The sequence below is a fragment of the Xenopus laevis genome, chromosome 3S (genome assembly GCF_017654675.1).
Source record: "Xenopus laevis strain J_2021 chromosome 3S, Xenopus_laevis_v10.1, whole genome shotgun sequence".
NCBI classification, from domain to species: Eukaryota; Metazoa; Chordata; class Amphibia; order Anura; family Pipidae; genus Xenopus; species Xenopus laevis.
Genome location: NC_054376.1, coordinates 78,455,538 through 78,471,346, shown reverse-complemented (window position 1 = coordinate 78,471,346; position 15,809 = coordinate 78,455,538). Strand labels below are relative to the sequence as shown.

The 15,809-nt window shown below is 35.7% G+C and overlaps 1 protein-coding gene across 7 annotated transcripts in view; it reads right to left on the bottom strand.

Moving 5' to 3' along the window:
* cadps2.S (Ca++-dependent secretion activator 2 S homeolog) overlaps positions 1-4,600 on the bottom strand; it is a 192,434-nt gene extending 187,834 nt beyond the window's left edge. Inside the window, exon 1 of one of the 7 annotated variants that reach the window (XM_041588530.1) lies at positions 3,782-4,600. In XM_041588530.1, coding sequence (XP_041444464.1) covers positions 3,782-4,099 — 318 coding nt within the window. In that variant the 5' untranslated portion in view covers positions 4,100-4,600. The remainder of the gene's footprint in view (positions 1-3,781) is intronic. The other 6 variants (XM_041588528.1, XM_041588529.1, XM_018255847.2 and 3 more) reach the window with 6 other exon arrangements.
* Positions 4,601-15,809: the final 11,209 nt, after the last annotated feature.

Sequence of the window (15,809 nt, the reverse complement as noted above, 5' to 3'; positions counted from 1 at the left end):
ATGAACATAGATAAATGACAAAGAAATAAGAGCCCTCGGTCAAGCAACGACACAAATTGAAAATCTAGAAATAACTTCTAGGGCAAAAGGTCCCACAAGTATTTATACAACGAAAAATGCAAATATAAAAGGCTTAGGACCACACAGACACGGCATCATTCTGGAAGGGGCTAAAGTCAGCCTGATAAAAAATATACAGGCCTAAAATCAGCCCCTATGTGGGCAGTACCCCCTTTTTCTGTTTGCATAAGAAACTGTTGTGTCTTTGCACCAGGCCAATAAAACAATTTCTTATGTGAATGGAAGAGGCGGTTACTGCCCACATAGGGGCTGATTTCCACCCTCCAAATTTCAGCAGGCCGATTTCAGCCCTTTATGCTACTAGCCTAAAAGGCTGTTGTGCAATGAAGAAGCCTCTAATCTGGCATACAAAACTCACACTTACGTTTACAGAAGATGATCGGGGCAAAGACCTAATCTTTTGGAGGATCTTGAGAAGTATGGGGGTGATTTCATTATGCCATGCTGGTGCTTGCTGGAAAAAGGACTGGTACAATTCAGAAAATACAGTACATGGCATTATGAGGAAGGAGGGTTATGTAGAACATCCACCTTTGTAAGCGTTCTTTATCACAATGGAATCATCATATTCTTATAGCATGTTTTTCTCTTATGGATAAATTATTGACTAACTATTTTCCTAGTATTACACCCCCCCCCCCATCTCCTGTATTTCATTGTGTATCATATTGACAAGAAGCTTACTGGCAACTCAACTGTATCACATCTTAGAAGGTAATCCCACAGTAGTGCTTAAAAAGAATATTGATGTGTTCTCGGAGGATGTATGCCATAATATGGGTTATCGAGATTTGCTAAAGCATCTAAGTAAATATAATTTCTGTATAACATTTTACCTATTACCAAAAGTGCATAAATCCCTAACTAAATCACCAGGCAGACTTTTTTTTTTTTAAACATAGACTCTTCTAGTGTAAGACTACTATAGTTCATACAAACAAGCTACTGTGTAGGCATGGGGGCAGCCATCAAGTGCTGGATACACAGCAGACAGAGAAAAAAAGGAACATCCCATTGTATACCACAGAGTTTATATGTTGTGTATTCTGTTCCTTTTCTCCTATTTCAGATTTCAATGGCTGGCCCTATGGCTACACATCAGCTTGTTTATATAAACTATTGTAGAGTTTCTGAAGCAAACACACCAGTTTTAACACTGCAGGGCAACAATACAATTTATTGTCATTCCTTCAAAACATTTTCATTTTGGGGGTTGTTCACCTTCCAAACACTTTTTTCAGTTGAATTCTTTTCAGATTTGTCATCATAAATAAAGACTTTTTTCAATTACTTTCCATCTTTTATTTTTTACCATTCTACCAAAATGTAAGTTTAAAGTTTTATGTTCATGTCTCAGTGTTTCAGTCTGACAGCTCAGTGATCCGGGAACATTCTGAACTGTTACAATTTGCTATATTTATTTATATAATTATTAAGATACATTTCTCATCAGTATCTGTGGAATATTAGCAACTACTGTATCAATTCTAACAGCTGCCTTTAATGAAACTCAGGGATTCTGTTCAGCAGAGACAAAGATAACATATGTATCAAGTAAATGTATCACTTCAACATTAGAAAAATGGTCACAAATAGAAAGTCGTTGGAAAAAGTCTTTATTTCTGCTGAACGATCTGAAACCACCTGAATTGAGAAAAGTGCTTAAAGGTGGACAACCCCTTTAATCCAGCTGCATGAAGATTTATAGACAGCCAATTAGAGCAAAGACAAGCTATGACAAAAGGTCTGAAGACAAAGACAACATGCTAGATACAGGGATAACATTGCTAGATACAGGGATTACAGTTGCAAAAACACAATATTAATTTTTAGACATGCTGCTTTGCATATGCAAGTTTGGTATATTCAGAGTTTGTGCTCTCACTATAATAAATAGAAATAAAAAAAAATATTTTTTTTTAATAAAAGCCATAGCTTGAAGCCAAGATCCTGTTGTATAAAACTCTATATGGTGTTTGCAGTGAGACAAGAGTTGCATATTATCTTGCACATTTTTCATATATTTCTGAAGATCTATCTACTCTTGTATACATAGTTGCTCTCCTGATATTGCTCTCTTTGCTCTCTTATGTGAACTTCAAATGGATTCAGGATAACATATGGCAAGCAAATCAAATGTAACAATTTGCCCATTACAAGATATAGAGGATATTTATACAGTTTCCTTGTGGCCTCACACAAGGAGGAAACCAACAGAATGGTAATTGGTTAGCTTGTAGCATCCTTTAATAATAAATAGGTAATGACTAAATTAAAAAGGCAGGAATAAGAAACTTTGACTCTGCATAGCACAAAAACTGAAACAAATACTTTTACTGTCCTTAAAGTAAAAATTAAAAACTGGGGGGGCGCTTTTCCCTACTTCTACTTGTCATTTAGACTGTTTAAATCCAAGCCCTCTGAATATAATTCAGTATTGAATCCACCATTCATTCAATATTGCGTAGTATTGTACTTGTTTTAATACACAACATACAATAATAATAACAGTAATATACTCAACACATTTTGTAACCGTATAAAACACAAATGCTTGGCATTCTCCTCTCTAAATATAATGTAATGTGGTCCATAATACTAAATATATATATGAATGATACCCAGACACCTCTAGCACACATCAACCTTAGTAAGTATTAGGTGGAGTATCTGGAAAGTTTCCTCGTGAGGCAATTTTGGAAAACGAAGCTCTCAGATTGCCATCCCGATGGAGATTTACACTCTAGCCAGCGGGAGGCAGTTCAGGGAGATTAGTCGCCCAGAAGAAGAGATTTGTCGCTGGGCGACTAATCTCCCTGATTCTGATCTTGTGTCTCTGCCCTAAATCAACTTTTAGTGTCATAGAATGGCCAATTCTAAGCAACTTTACAATTGGTCCTCATTATCTATTTTTGTTATAGTTTTATAGTTATTTGCCTTTTTCTTCTGACTCTTTGAAGCTTTCCAATTAGCGTCGCTGACCCCTTGTAAAAAAAAACAAAAAAAACAACTGCTCTGTAAGGCTACACATGTATTTTACTTGTTAGTCCTCATCTTTCTATTCAGGCCTCTTCTATTCATACTTCAGTCTCTTACTCACATCAGTGCATGGTTGCTAGGGTAATTTGGTTCCTTAGCTACCAGAATGCTTAAAATAACTCAAAAACCTTAAATAATACAAAATGAAAAACAATTACAAACTGTGTCATAATAAAAGTTATCTCAAAGGTGAACCACCCTATAATGAATATACAGTAGAACCTCCATTTTACGTTTTTCAGGGGACCAGAAATAAATGGTGTAAAATCCAGGAAAATGTAAAATCCAGGAAAATGTATTATGCATAATATATAGGCGAGACCTGAAAAGAAACAATGTAAAATGAGGGCAAACTTAAAATCAGGGCATGTAAAATAGGGGTTCTACTGTAGAGTGGAAAGTTGTTTAGAATGTCATTTCCTTTCACCACCATGTAAAATCCTTTTTGAGTGGAGGGCCGCTTTCAGGATCCTGGGAAGTGCAGGAGGGACCCTCTAGTGTCATGTTCCACATTAAACAAATGGGGTATAGTCACTATAGTGGCCAGTGGACGCCCCACCAACACGAGCTGTACTGGCAGCAAATGCAGTGCCTCCTCCGGGAGCAGAGAAGTGTTTGCTGGGCACCTGTTGCAGCAGAAGAGGAACACGAATACCATTACCTTTTGCTGCCTCCTGGCCATATCGGTCGGTTGCTTGCCATTAAACGGGTAAGCGACGCATCGCATGACAAAGACATAGAGCTGCAGCCTGTTCTTCCTCTCCCTCTCTTCCTTCTGCAGTCTCTCCCGCTCCTCTCTGCCCTCACTGCGCACCGACGGACTGGGACTGGCAGGTCTGGGCAAGGTTGAGCGGGCGGCGTTGTCTCTGCCATTATCCCACTGGTTACTAGCTCCCCCGCCCGCTGCCACCCGCACATCTGGCGCGTTTTCCTCCAGCAAGTCCCCCGGTTCATCGTCACTGGAAGACGGATCCAACATCGTCCTGGCGGCGCTCTCTCCCTTCCCTACTTGCCCTTTCACTCTCCCGAGCCGCGCGCTTTCCTCACACGCTGCCCAGTGGCTCAAGCCGTGTCTCTACCTTTCCAGACACGTTGAGGCTTCCTGGAGCCCAATACAACTGCTACTGACAATAATGGCATCAGCTCTTCGCTCCCCGCCTTTGATCCGCTTCCCAAAAGTTTGCGCACTTGTTGCTGGATTAATCAGGGCTCATCCCTTCTGCAGAGACTCCCGTGTTTGCAGGCAGCAGCCAGACGGCCGATGATTGGTCGGTGGTTGTGGGCGTGGAATTGGAGGTGAACAGGTTGGATGGCGCTCCTGTAATAACAACAGACAAACCTGGGCAGAGGCGAGTGATGCCGGGAGGAAGAAAACAGGTGCTTTGAGGAACAACAACTAATGTGAATGTCTTTGTTTAAGCACCGTCTTCACATCCTGTGATCCCCAGTAGCGATAAACAACAGTGGTAATGAACCATTACGTTACTTTGTACTTTCTATAATATTCTGTAATGCAAATGCATTTCCTCACATAAATTCCCAATTTGGTAGGTGTAAAGTCACACATTTCTTTGCTTAAAATTAAGAATACAAGTGTTAATTAAGGCAAAAGGTGAGGTTACATTGCAGTCACATTAGTAGCACAGTGTCCCCCAGAATTCTGCAGGAGACTCTACAAATGAACCAGTGGGCTGTAGAAGCCCCTCCCAGGAGACTACAATTATTTATTAACCCTTTGATTTTCTGGGCTACCTGGAAGGTGGGCCCTGCCATTAAGTAAAACGGGGCCCAATTTAATAAAATCCCACTCAGCACACATGGCCACACCTCTAATCTGCCCCGGGTTACTTCCAGTTATGCCTTTTCATGATTTTTTAATCCCATCTTTCCATTTTGGGACCCCGTGGGCCATGGGGGTGTATGGCTGGAGGTGCGCTCTCTTCCTAGGATGCCTGCAGTTGCCTGTAAAAAGCCAGTCACTGATTGGTTGCTATGGGTTACTGTCCACATGCAAGTTTCCATAGTCTTTATAAATGAGCTAGCGGGTATTTACTAAAATCTGAAAATTCTTCTCTATTTTTTTAAAATCACTTCGACCAAATTCCTGTGCACATTTTTACCATTTTTATCAATAAATTAACTCGAAAAATTCTGTTGGGGGAAAAGACTAGATTAAATTGTAAAACAAAATCTGAATTGTGTATTTTTTTGGATTTGAAACCTGAAAACTCATGAATTATTCAAATTATTGCACGAAACCCAGCGCAGATCATGATACCTCCCAGTTGTATATGGGACATCTGCTATTGACTTCTACATGACCTCGGCAGGTTTGAGATGGAGTACTTTTTTATTCAGACTTTTAGCAGCAATGAGATTTAATAAATCACTCCGAAAAAATGGTGTTTTCCCCTTTAAAACGCTGACCAGAAAAAAATCAGACTTTAATAAATAACCCCCCTAGTGCATGTGTGCATCTGTAAGTCCTTTGTAATACAGTAGCTCTCCCATTAAGAGCATTTACCACAGCATTGGCAATTTATTAAATCCAAATTCGGCATGTTAACTTAACATTTGCAATACAATTTAATGCCAAAACTAATTTTGCCAAGTCAAGGCTAGTGAACTATCAATATAAAGATACACCAGCCATTTCAGCATCTCATTTTCTATGTCATATCATCCATGCTACTATATAATTGATTTATGGTGTTATGGCTGGTGTAATTACCAATACAATTTATGCCAGCAAATTGCAGCCCATTATGCTTGCAGTGGCATAAATATAATCTTTTGTAAATATGAAATGATTTGGTTAAAATATGCCTTCACTTTGCCAGATGAGATCATCATCATCATTATTGATTTATATAGTGTCGACAAGATATGCAGTGCTAAAAAAAATATGCCCCATAGTGGCAAATTCCTGAGAAACTTAGTAGCATTCCTGGAATCTTCTGCTTATCTCTGGCAATAACCTTGGCATCTGTCTATTCCCTGACCACTTTAAATAACTCTCCTTAAATAACTCTTTCCAATGTGTTAAATGTGAAATTCATAACATTTATAGCACTGCTTGAAAATTTCACACTTTTTAACATTAACTTGGAATGCTGCTAAGAATAAATAAAGCCACATTCAAAGCATGGAAAAGGTAGTAAAGAGTTAATGCTGTGTGCAACAGTAAGGAGGAAGGGCCAGTCCAAATCAGGGTCACCAGGGATTTTTCCAATCTCATGGCAGGCCAGTCCTTAAACTGCCTATTGGCCCAAACATGAACATTTTAGCTTTTTACAGGCTAAAAGTTAAACATCACTTGAGGAAAGGTAGTTGTCTTTTATATCAAGTAGGTTCTGGGGATATTGTGCCAGTACTTGTCAATCGATAGTTGCCTGAAAAAGCCCATGGATGGGTTTCCAGGTAAAAGTCACAATGATGGGGCAATTTTTCAGTTGCCATGTTTTTTGGTGCTTGGATTGACGGAAACAGTCCTGTGTTCCATTGACCTTAAAGTTTCTAAAGGAGATTTTTATATGGCATCCCCAATGTATAGAGTATGGCTTTCTGAACATTAATATTAAATTAAAGTGTAAATGGTATGTTATATTTTCAAAGAAGAGTTCGTTTGACAAACTCAATTTCTTTTCTTCTTTTTTGATGAATCTGTTATAGTTGGCCATTACCAAGATTTGCCTTGAGAACTATATTTAGGCTGGAGAGAATGGAGGTTTTGCCATCAGTTCTGTAAGGGAAGATAGATTATAGCATTTATTTCCAAGGTTAGATGCCTTTTTAGGAAGAAAAGGTATTTATTATACAGTCAAACGTCACTGATCCTGGTTGCTGATCCTGGTTGCTGAAAAAGTCAGATGCTCATCAAGTTCAATCTTCCAAATTACGTCAAATATATCTATCTATCTATCTATCTATCTATCTATCTATCTATCTATCTATCTATCTATCTATCTATCATCTATCTATCTATCTATCTATCTATCTATCTATCTATCTATCGATCAAGTGAATAATGTAACCATGTAAGGAAATTAGAATTACAAAGGAGTCCATGACCTTATAAAGACAAAAGGTCAAAAGCTTACTTTGATTCAAAAGTTATTTGGAGAGAGGAAAACATATAAAGAAGTTCAGAAAATTATAGGCTGCTCAGCTAAAATTATCTCAAATGATTTAAAATGGCAACCAAAACCTGAAAGACATAAAACAGAACAATGTAGACACTTTTTGAAACAGCCTATTCACCTTTCTTCACACTCTGTAAAGCAATAACACAAATTTGATACATTTTTCTTCATGTTTTGAATTGGAATAGAATACTCAGTTTTCCCAATGCATTTGCGTGTATTGAAATAAAAGCAAGTATATGGATTTTGATTCACTTTTTTAAACACACTGCTATTATTCTGAACACAAATATATATATATATATATATATATATATATATATATATATATATATATATATATATATATATATATATATATATATATATATATATATATATATATATATACACACACACACAATATCATACAGAATAAGGTCCGCACTCTCAGGACTTAGAAAAATATAAAAGGTTTTTATTCACAAGTAGACTGACGTTTCGACCTCTTCAGAGGCCTTTCTCAAAGCACTGATACATGTTACAGAAATGCTTTAAATACAGAGAATGGTGGGAAAAAGTCAGATTGGAAAAGACGTGTCAGTACAATCATCAGAATACGTAACATAATTAGCATACAAATATTTAAGACTATCAGGCCCAGATTTGTGGAAAGGCCACCTAGGCCCGGGCCTAGGGCGGCAGAATTTTAGGGGGGCGGCATGCTGCCCAACCACACCCACATTGGTTCAGAAACACTGGGGATGCGCTGGAGATACAATCATTTTTTTAATTTTCCGTGCATCAATCCCCATTGCTCCTGTCCCCCTGGAGGGGACAGGGGCGATGAACGGTAGTGGGCCTAGGGGCGCCCACAATGTAAATCCACACTAACATTTAAATTCATCCTCTACTCCAATATACATTGTTAAAAAACTAAAAACAAATACTAATTAACATTTTGCTGCCCTCTATGGCCATTTGTTGCTACTTTAGCCGCAGCTGTTCATTTAAAAGTTTTATGTTACATTTAGTATCTAAAAAAGAGATAAGATTATAGGTCGTTGTTAAAGTGAACTCCCTCAACTTCACAATCATAAAGCCCTTACATCATGTAATAAAACTAATATATCCCTCAATTATAGCCAGAAACATGCAAATTGTCCCACCTTATAGACAAAACTTTTTTCTCCCTTCATATGGTAATTAACCCCACATGCAGATATTAACCCTTCATTCTAAAGCCTGGTGGTTGTGAAAGAAAAAACCTGATGGTCTGTTAAAGAAAAAACTCTGATCCTTGTGTTAGGACAACCGCAGCAGGGTCTGTTTGAACCTGAATGACATAATATAGCCTTAGGTTTTGTGTAAATAGAAAGTCAATATGTGTATATAAAAAACTAAACCATTACTGATCAATCATGTGAATTAGTCCCACCCTCCATGTGGTGTTAAATCAAAACAAAATTATTTTATATTTAGTCAATAGGCATTCTCATATAAATAGTGCACATACCATGTGATGAAAGTCCAATATCATATACATAAGCAATAGAAAAAACATAAGCGCGTATAAAAAATCAAAAAATAGAGAATATAGATAAAAAATAAAAATCGTGCTAGTGAAATTATGCACAGTTCATTGTCCCAGTTCACTGCATAGGACCCAGATCAATCCCGCGGTTGCCCCCCCACTTTTTCCTCCCCTGAAGGGGTATCAGTAAATCTGCCAACTGAAAGTGGCTGGCCATCCAGAGTGTACCTGTAATGATCGTCAGAGAGGTGAGGGAACCGGCCTGCAGATCTCTGTAGCAGCATTCAGGCCCTCCCTGCTTCCAAACAAATCGCATAGGCTGTCAGGGCAACACCACAACTGTCGGCAAATCGGTACCGCAGTTCTTGGCAAAGGGCCTGCGTAGCCTGAAACGTTGCCTATTGCATTTAAGTAAAGGTTTACAAATTTTCAAAAATACCGGAGTGCTGCTGCTTTATTCACTACATAATTTGCCCACTCAAGCGTGTGGTTGTTTTGGCACATGGTCTAATGGTTTTATTGTCTAAAAAGGTTAAAATCTGATAAAATTATGTCTTTGTTTAACATAAAGTACTGCAGTATTCATTACTGCTAGGACCATTTTAGGATGAAAGGCTGCTGCCACACTGAGCCCTAACTTCCATTTTTTTTTTTATAAAGTAAGATCAAAGGAGATAAAACTGCTTACTAATGCTACCTAAAGCATTTTTCCATTTGTAGTTACTGTGCTAATTTATGTATTTATTCACAAATCCAGCTAATTTTACCATGTTTGCATATGAAGTACAGCTGACATAGATCATTAAAAATATTTTGAATAGAGGCAGTGATTACGAATTGGAAGCTTAACAATCAGATAAATATACAGCATAAATGTTTAGTTAACAATATATTAAATGTTAGACTACACCACAACATCTGTTCTTTTGGACGCTTCAAACAAGCAGATATGAATTGGAACTGTGAAAATGCTTTCAAACATTTTCTCATTTGGAGGAATAAAGATATAGTTGTCTGAATGGCTGTAGCTTTGTAAAAAATAAGAAGAGACATTATTCTGCGTTTGTTATGCACAATGCCTGCCTATCTACAACAAGTGGGAGATACTCCCTCCACCGTCCACCTATGCTACCCTACACGTTTCACTGACTGCTCAGCTTCCTCATGGGCAAGCTCCGCAGGCATTGCACGTGAGGGAACCTTGGATGGGAGGGAATGGGCATTGTCTGTCAATTACTTTCAATTACTAATGCCATGCAATCAAACACTGGCACTTGAAAAATATGTAAATATATTTATCATAGATTTCACCGGTCCACCATATGCGTTTTTAAAGTATCTGTTATTTTAAGGATAAGGTCCTGCACTGCTTTGAATGTTAAGAGCAGTGAGTCTCTGTGTTTATAGTCAGGATGTATTAATGTAAAATTAATTAAAGGTTACGTTTTAGTAACATTGTAACCAGGGCTGCCATCAGGGGGGGACTAGGGGGCCCAGTGATTTTTTGGGTCTTAGGGGGGCACAGTCCTGTGGAGCCAACAGAGCTCTGTGTTGTTTGTTGAATTACTTTGTTTGGTTTTTGTGGTGTTTTTATGACTTTTGGTCCAGACTGGCACACATAAGCATCATGTCTACTACAGTAAGCATAGACCATTCAGGTGATCCAGGTACAGCCTGAAAGCTGCTCTGCCTTGTTTGCTGCTGTTGCCTGCATGTTTATTTATGTGATGATGCTGTATTGTGTTGTTTCCTCTTCCCTCATTTCATTGCAGGAACTTATGATATTAGGATATTGGCAGGGCAAATACAGACTTAGAAATTAAAAAAATTAAAAGTAATGAAATGAAAAGGACTGCTAATAAACCTTATGGATTATTATCATAAATAGCAGAGATATAATTTATCAGATTTCCACACTGCTGCAAGCCACCGATGTAAGGCTTTACTCTTTTAGTACAAGAGGGTAAATTATTTATAGCTCCGTGATCTAAAAGCATTCCACCTTAAACAATGTTATATTATAAAGCATAATTTAGTTTTTTAGAAATATAAGCAATAATAATCACTAATTCGATATATTATATAAATTAGGGCCTGTATTGTTTTGCTCAATTTTCTTTTTTGATTTTTATATGTCATCGCCACTAATGCAACACATTTTTAATTACCGTAATTAAAATGTAATATTTATATTGGTTAACATAGCACTGACACACAAATCATGCAGACAAATGTTCAACAGAAAAAAATTGAAACATTTCCTAAAAGAATTATGTTCAGCCAAATAACAGTAGCAGATGAAGAACCACCTGTCTTTGGGTTCTTGGCAAGCTTATCTAATTAAAAAGCAAGTGTGCTTCATATTGGTTATATATAGTAAAAGTTATGGTATTTCAAGCATAATGAACTCTGTTAAATAATGAAACTATTCAATTCAAGTTTATTGAGGGTTTTTTTTTTCTTTTCTTTTTTTTTGACTCATTAAAAATGGTTAATTAAATATAAATCTGAACTATTTGTAGGGCTTAGGAAGTTTTTATAGGTGATCAGAGACAAAACTAGCATCACCATGTACAATGCCACATGTTGGCAAAGTTGGGGTTGGCAAAGTTTGGTGCTGGAGAAATAATCATCTGAGGCTACTTTTCATGGTTTGGGCTAGGGCCCCTGGTTCTTTTTAAAGCAGACCTTAAGTATGCAATTATTGAGCATACAACATGTACAACATTCTTAAAGCATATAAGCAAACTGATGTTGTTCGTTTTCATAATTTATTAAAACAGTCAATGTAACAAGGTGATTTTTGTTTGCTATCTACTATTTTACCACGATTAGGGGGCAGATTTATCAAGGGTCGAATTGAAAATTTAAGTTTTTAAATTCGAATTTTGAGTTTATTTCAGATAGTAATTTTTTTGACTAGGGATTAGTTCAAATTTCGATTTGAGTTTAAAAAAAATTGAAATTCGAATTTCGAAATTTATCATTGTACTGTCCCTTTTCAAATTTGACTGTTCGGCATCTAAAACCTGCCACATTGGTGTTTTAGCCTATAGGAGACCTCCTACAATCAATCTGGAGTTGTTTGGTGGACTTTTGAAAAAAAAAAATTTTACATTTTTTTTTGGTGAAAAAACTTGAATCAAATTCGATTGGAATTTGATTAGAGTTTGCAGGTCAATCCTATTCACCCAAATTGTAAAAATTTTAATTTTTTCATTAATTTCGATTGGTCATTTTTTTCAAATTTCAAGTTTATGGGAGTTTTTATAAACTAAAGTTTATAAAACTCAAAATTGTCTCATTTTTTTATGAAAACAAATGCTACCAAACTCCTATCCACAATTTTACCTTATCTATCAATTAAATAACTCGAAAAATGTGGTTTTATTATTCCAGAGAAAAGGGAAATCATTTTTAAAATGTTGAATTATTTGATTATTTTATGGGAGATAGCCTTTCCATAATTCAGAACTTTCTGGATAATTTATTCCGGTTAATGGATCCCATACCTGTTCAACTAGTAGCAATCTACAAGGACAAGGGAGGACAGAGGAGCAGGGAGGGTTATGGGAGTAACATATCAAATTATACATATATTTGACATTATGTTGTATACGTATGCAAAATACTAATTAACTACTGAAAAAGACTATATCTTTAGTCACCAAAATGTGATGCATACAGTACTTAAATAGAAATAATTTAATATGCCCATCCACAGAGGAAGTATAAGGGGATTGCCTTATGCATATTTTATTACTTTTTTTGTGAATCACACAGCTATGCCACCCTGGTAGTTCAAGGGAGAAGGAACACGTAGGGCTAAATAACATTATGCTTACTTATTTTTCCTAGTGCTATGTATAGGAAAACCATTCTTAGATAATTAAGTCTTAACTGTGAGGGTGTAGAATGCCCTGCCAGATGATGTTGTGATGGCCGATTATAATTATTTTTGGATGATTTCGGTTTGGGTTTATTCAACCCAACTTAACTATGCACCTATGTAACTATGAATACTGGAAGATATTAAGACATTCTTGTTTTTTAGCTGATCATACAAATAGGTTGGTTTTCTATGAATTGTTTGTATTGAAAATTAAAGTTCTGTATTATCATTCTAGTACTACACAGTTTTTTTCATGTTTTATAATTGAGCCATATAAAATGCAATATGCCATACAATTCAAATAAATTTAGAAAAGGTAAAGACCCTTTGTCCTATCTGGTCAATCAATGCTGCCTTTTGCATTTAAAGGGGCTTTCATTTAATCCCATGACAAACCACAGAAAATGTTAATGTTGGAAAGGAACAGGTTTTAATTTCTCGGTTCTTACCAGTGCTGAATACGGTTCCTATACAGTACTAGCTATGAAGTTGGGTTGAACCAACTAGTGAAATGATAAATCATAATAATCGGTGGGGGTGGGGTTTAAGCATTGCAATGATGTTAAGGTTTTTATTCATTTATGGGGGAATGTAATATGTGTTGTTAGCGCTAAAAACATTTACAGATACCTTTTGGAACATTAGAGACCATGTTTTTTTGACTGATTACAGACCTCAACAACTTCCGCGTAAAGTTTGCGACCAAATGGCTGTAGTGAACATTTGCAGTGTATGCAATAAAATTTTGCAATCGCAAATCGTTTTTTGCGACAAAATATTTAACGAAACTCCAGAGCAAGAGTTAACGCTAACTTTTGCATAGCGATATTGCACAATGTAATATTCACCAGCAAATGTATTTTCATTGTGAGCAGCGCTAAACATTTGTAAAAACACCATTTTAAGTAATGCTTGCAATTTTAATTACATTCTCCCCTTTATCGATTAGAAACATGTAGAATATTTTCAATCTTCAATATTTTCAGTTATCAGTGTTAGTAAATATAAGTTGTCTGATTACATCATTTTTATTTCAACCAGAATTCTGTTGTTAAATAGAGCTGATGTAGGATTTGACCTGTTACACATAAGGCATGTCAGACTTATTTAAAAAGTAAATTTCAGTTTTATTTAACAATTAATTGTAATAGTCACATTAACTATTTACCACACCTTGAACAGCTACTTTTATTTAGTGATACTTTACAAACATCAACAAAGGAAAATGAAAATATGTATATTTGCACTCGTAAAAAAAAAGAGCTATTTAAATTAGTTACCATAAAGGAAACAGTCCTTTAACCACAATGAACAATACAGGGAGTCCTCGAGTTACATACACCCGACTTACATACAACTCACACTTACAGACAGAGGCTATTACAGTAACATACTTTGGTTTCCTTGACTTTTATTAGCATTTAGCTTTAATAAACTGCCTGCCCCAATCCCCTCTGGAATGTGTTGTCTCCTGCAGAGCACAGAAAGGTAAAAATAAATACTATGTTAAGACAAAAATCTGACTAAGTTGCATTTAAATAGTTAACATATATGTTTCAACTTACATACAAATTCAGCTTAAGAACAAACCTAGAGACCCTATCTCGTACGTAACTGGGGACTGTCTGTATAGCACAATTCATTATAAATTCTCTCTACATAACATAATTCTGTACACTGAAGTACATTTTAAATCTGACATAAGTACTTGATAAAAGTCTTGATTAAAGTTTATGTTAAAGCCCAAGTTTATGTTAAATCCCAAAAATCTGAAGAAATACAAATATGCCATCAAGAATATTGTCATAGCAGTACAAATAAAAATATTGAAGGGGGAGCATCACTATATTAAAAAAAACACTGAACTGTAGTTGATGTGTAATAATTACTTTTCACAAATTGGGGACAAAATGTATATTTTCTTATAGTTTTTGTGATTAAAATTGCTTGTGAGTGTGTGTTTCACTTGCAAATATCTGACCCATGCTGGAAATTTGTATGTGATGTTCCAGCTAGAAAAACTAGAAAACATTTTTTAACTGTAAATCAACTGTAAAACAAAATAATTAAACTATTTGTGATATATATTCATTGAACAGGGGATTTTTTTAAATAATAGTGACAGTCCCCTTAAAGAATTTAGAGCTCTTCCCCACAAACTGAATGAAAAATATATAAATATTTACATTCATATTTTAAGCAATAAACACTATGGGGCATATTTATCAAGGGTCGAATTTCGAATTTGAAAAACGAAATTCTAATTCGAAAAGACCAACCGAAATTAATTTGAAGTTTTTTTTGGCCGAATAGGTCTGTTTTAGATCCAATAGGTCCAATTCGAATCAAAGTTTTTTCCAAAAAAAAACTTTGATTTTTTAAAGTCCACCAATTGACTCCAAATAGGTTCTAGGAGGTCCCCCATAGGCTAAAACAGCAATTCGGCAGGTTTTAGATGGTGAATGGTCGAAGTAGAATTTTTAAAGAGACAGTACATGATAAATTTTGATATTCAAATTTTCAAATTCTTTTCAAATTCTAATCGAATTTCGACTATTCCCTAGTCGAAGTACACAAAAAATAGCTTGAAATTCGAATTTTTGAATTTGAAAATTCACCTCGACTTTTGATAAATCTGCCCCTATGTTTACACATTTCATAATTAATATTCTATTCACATATATATATATATATATATATATATATATATATATATATATATATATATATATATATATACATACACCTTGATAAAGGTCCCGATGGGGACCGAAACGTCAGTTTTGATTACTATGTAACAATACAATATTTTCATCACTGGAAGACCCTTGGTGCTGGTTTTTGTTCATTTATCTATATCAATATATATATATAAAAATTCAAATCCTAGTTTATGTTTATGTGAGAAATGTTTTGCTATAAAAAATTTCTATCCTCTTTTTTTTTTTTTTTTTACCAATATGCTACCTAAATGCTAAACTGCTATAAAGAGTTTTTAATGTGACAACTAGTACAGATTTTGTGAAGTCAATACAGAAACAAAAAAATATATACATGTATGGGAGCCATTATCTGGAAACCCGTTATCCAGAAAGCTCCAAATTATGGAAAAGCCATCTCTCATAGACTCCCTTATAGTCAA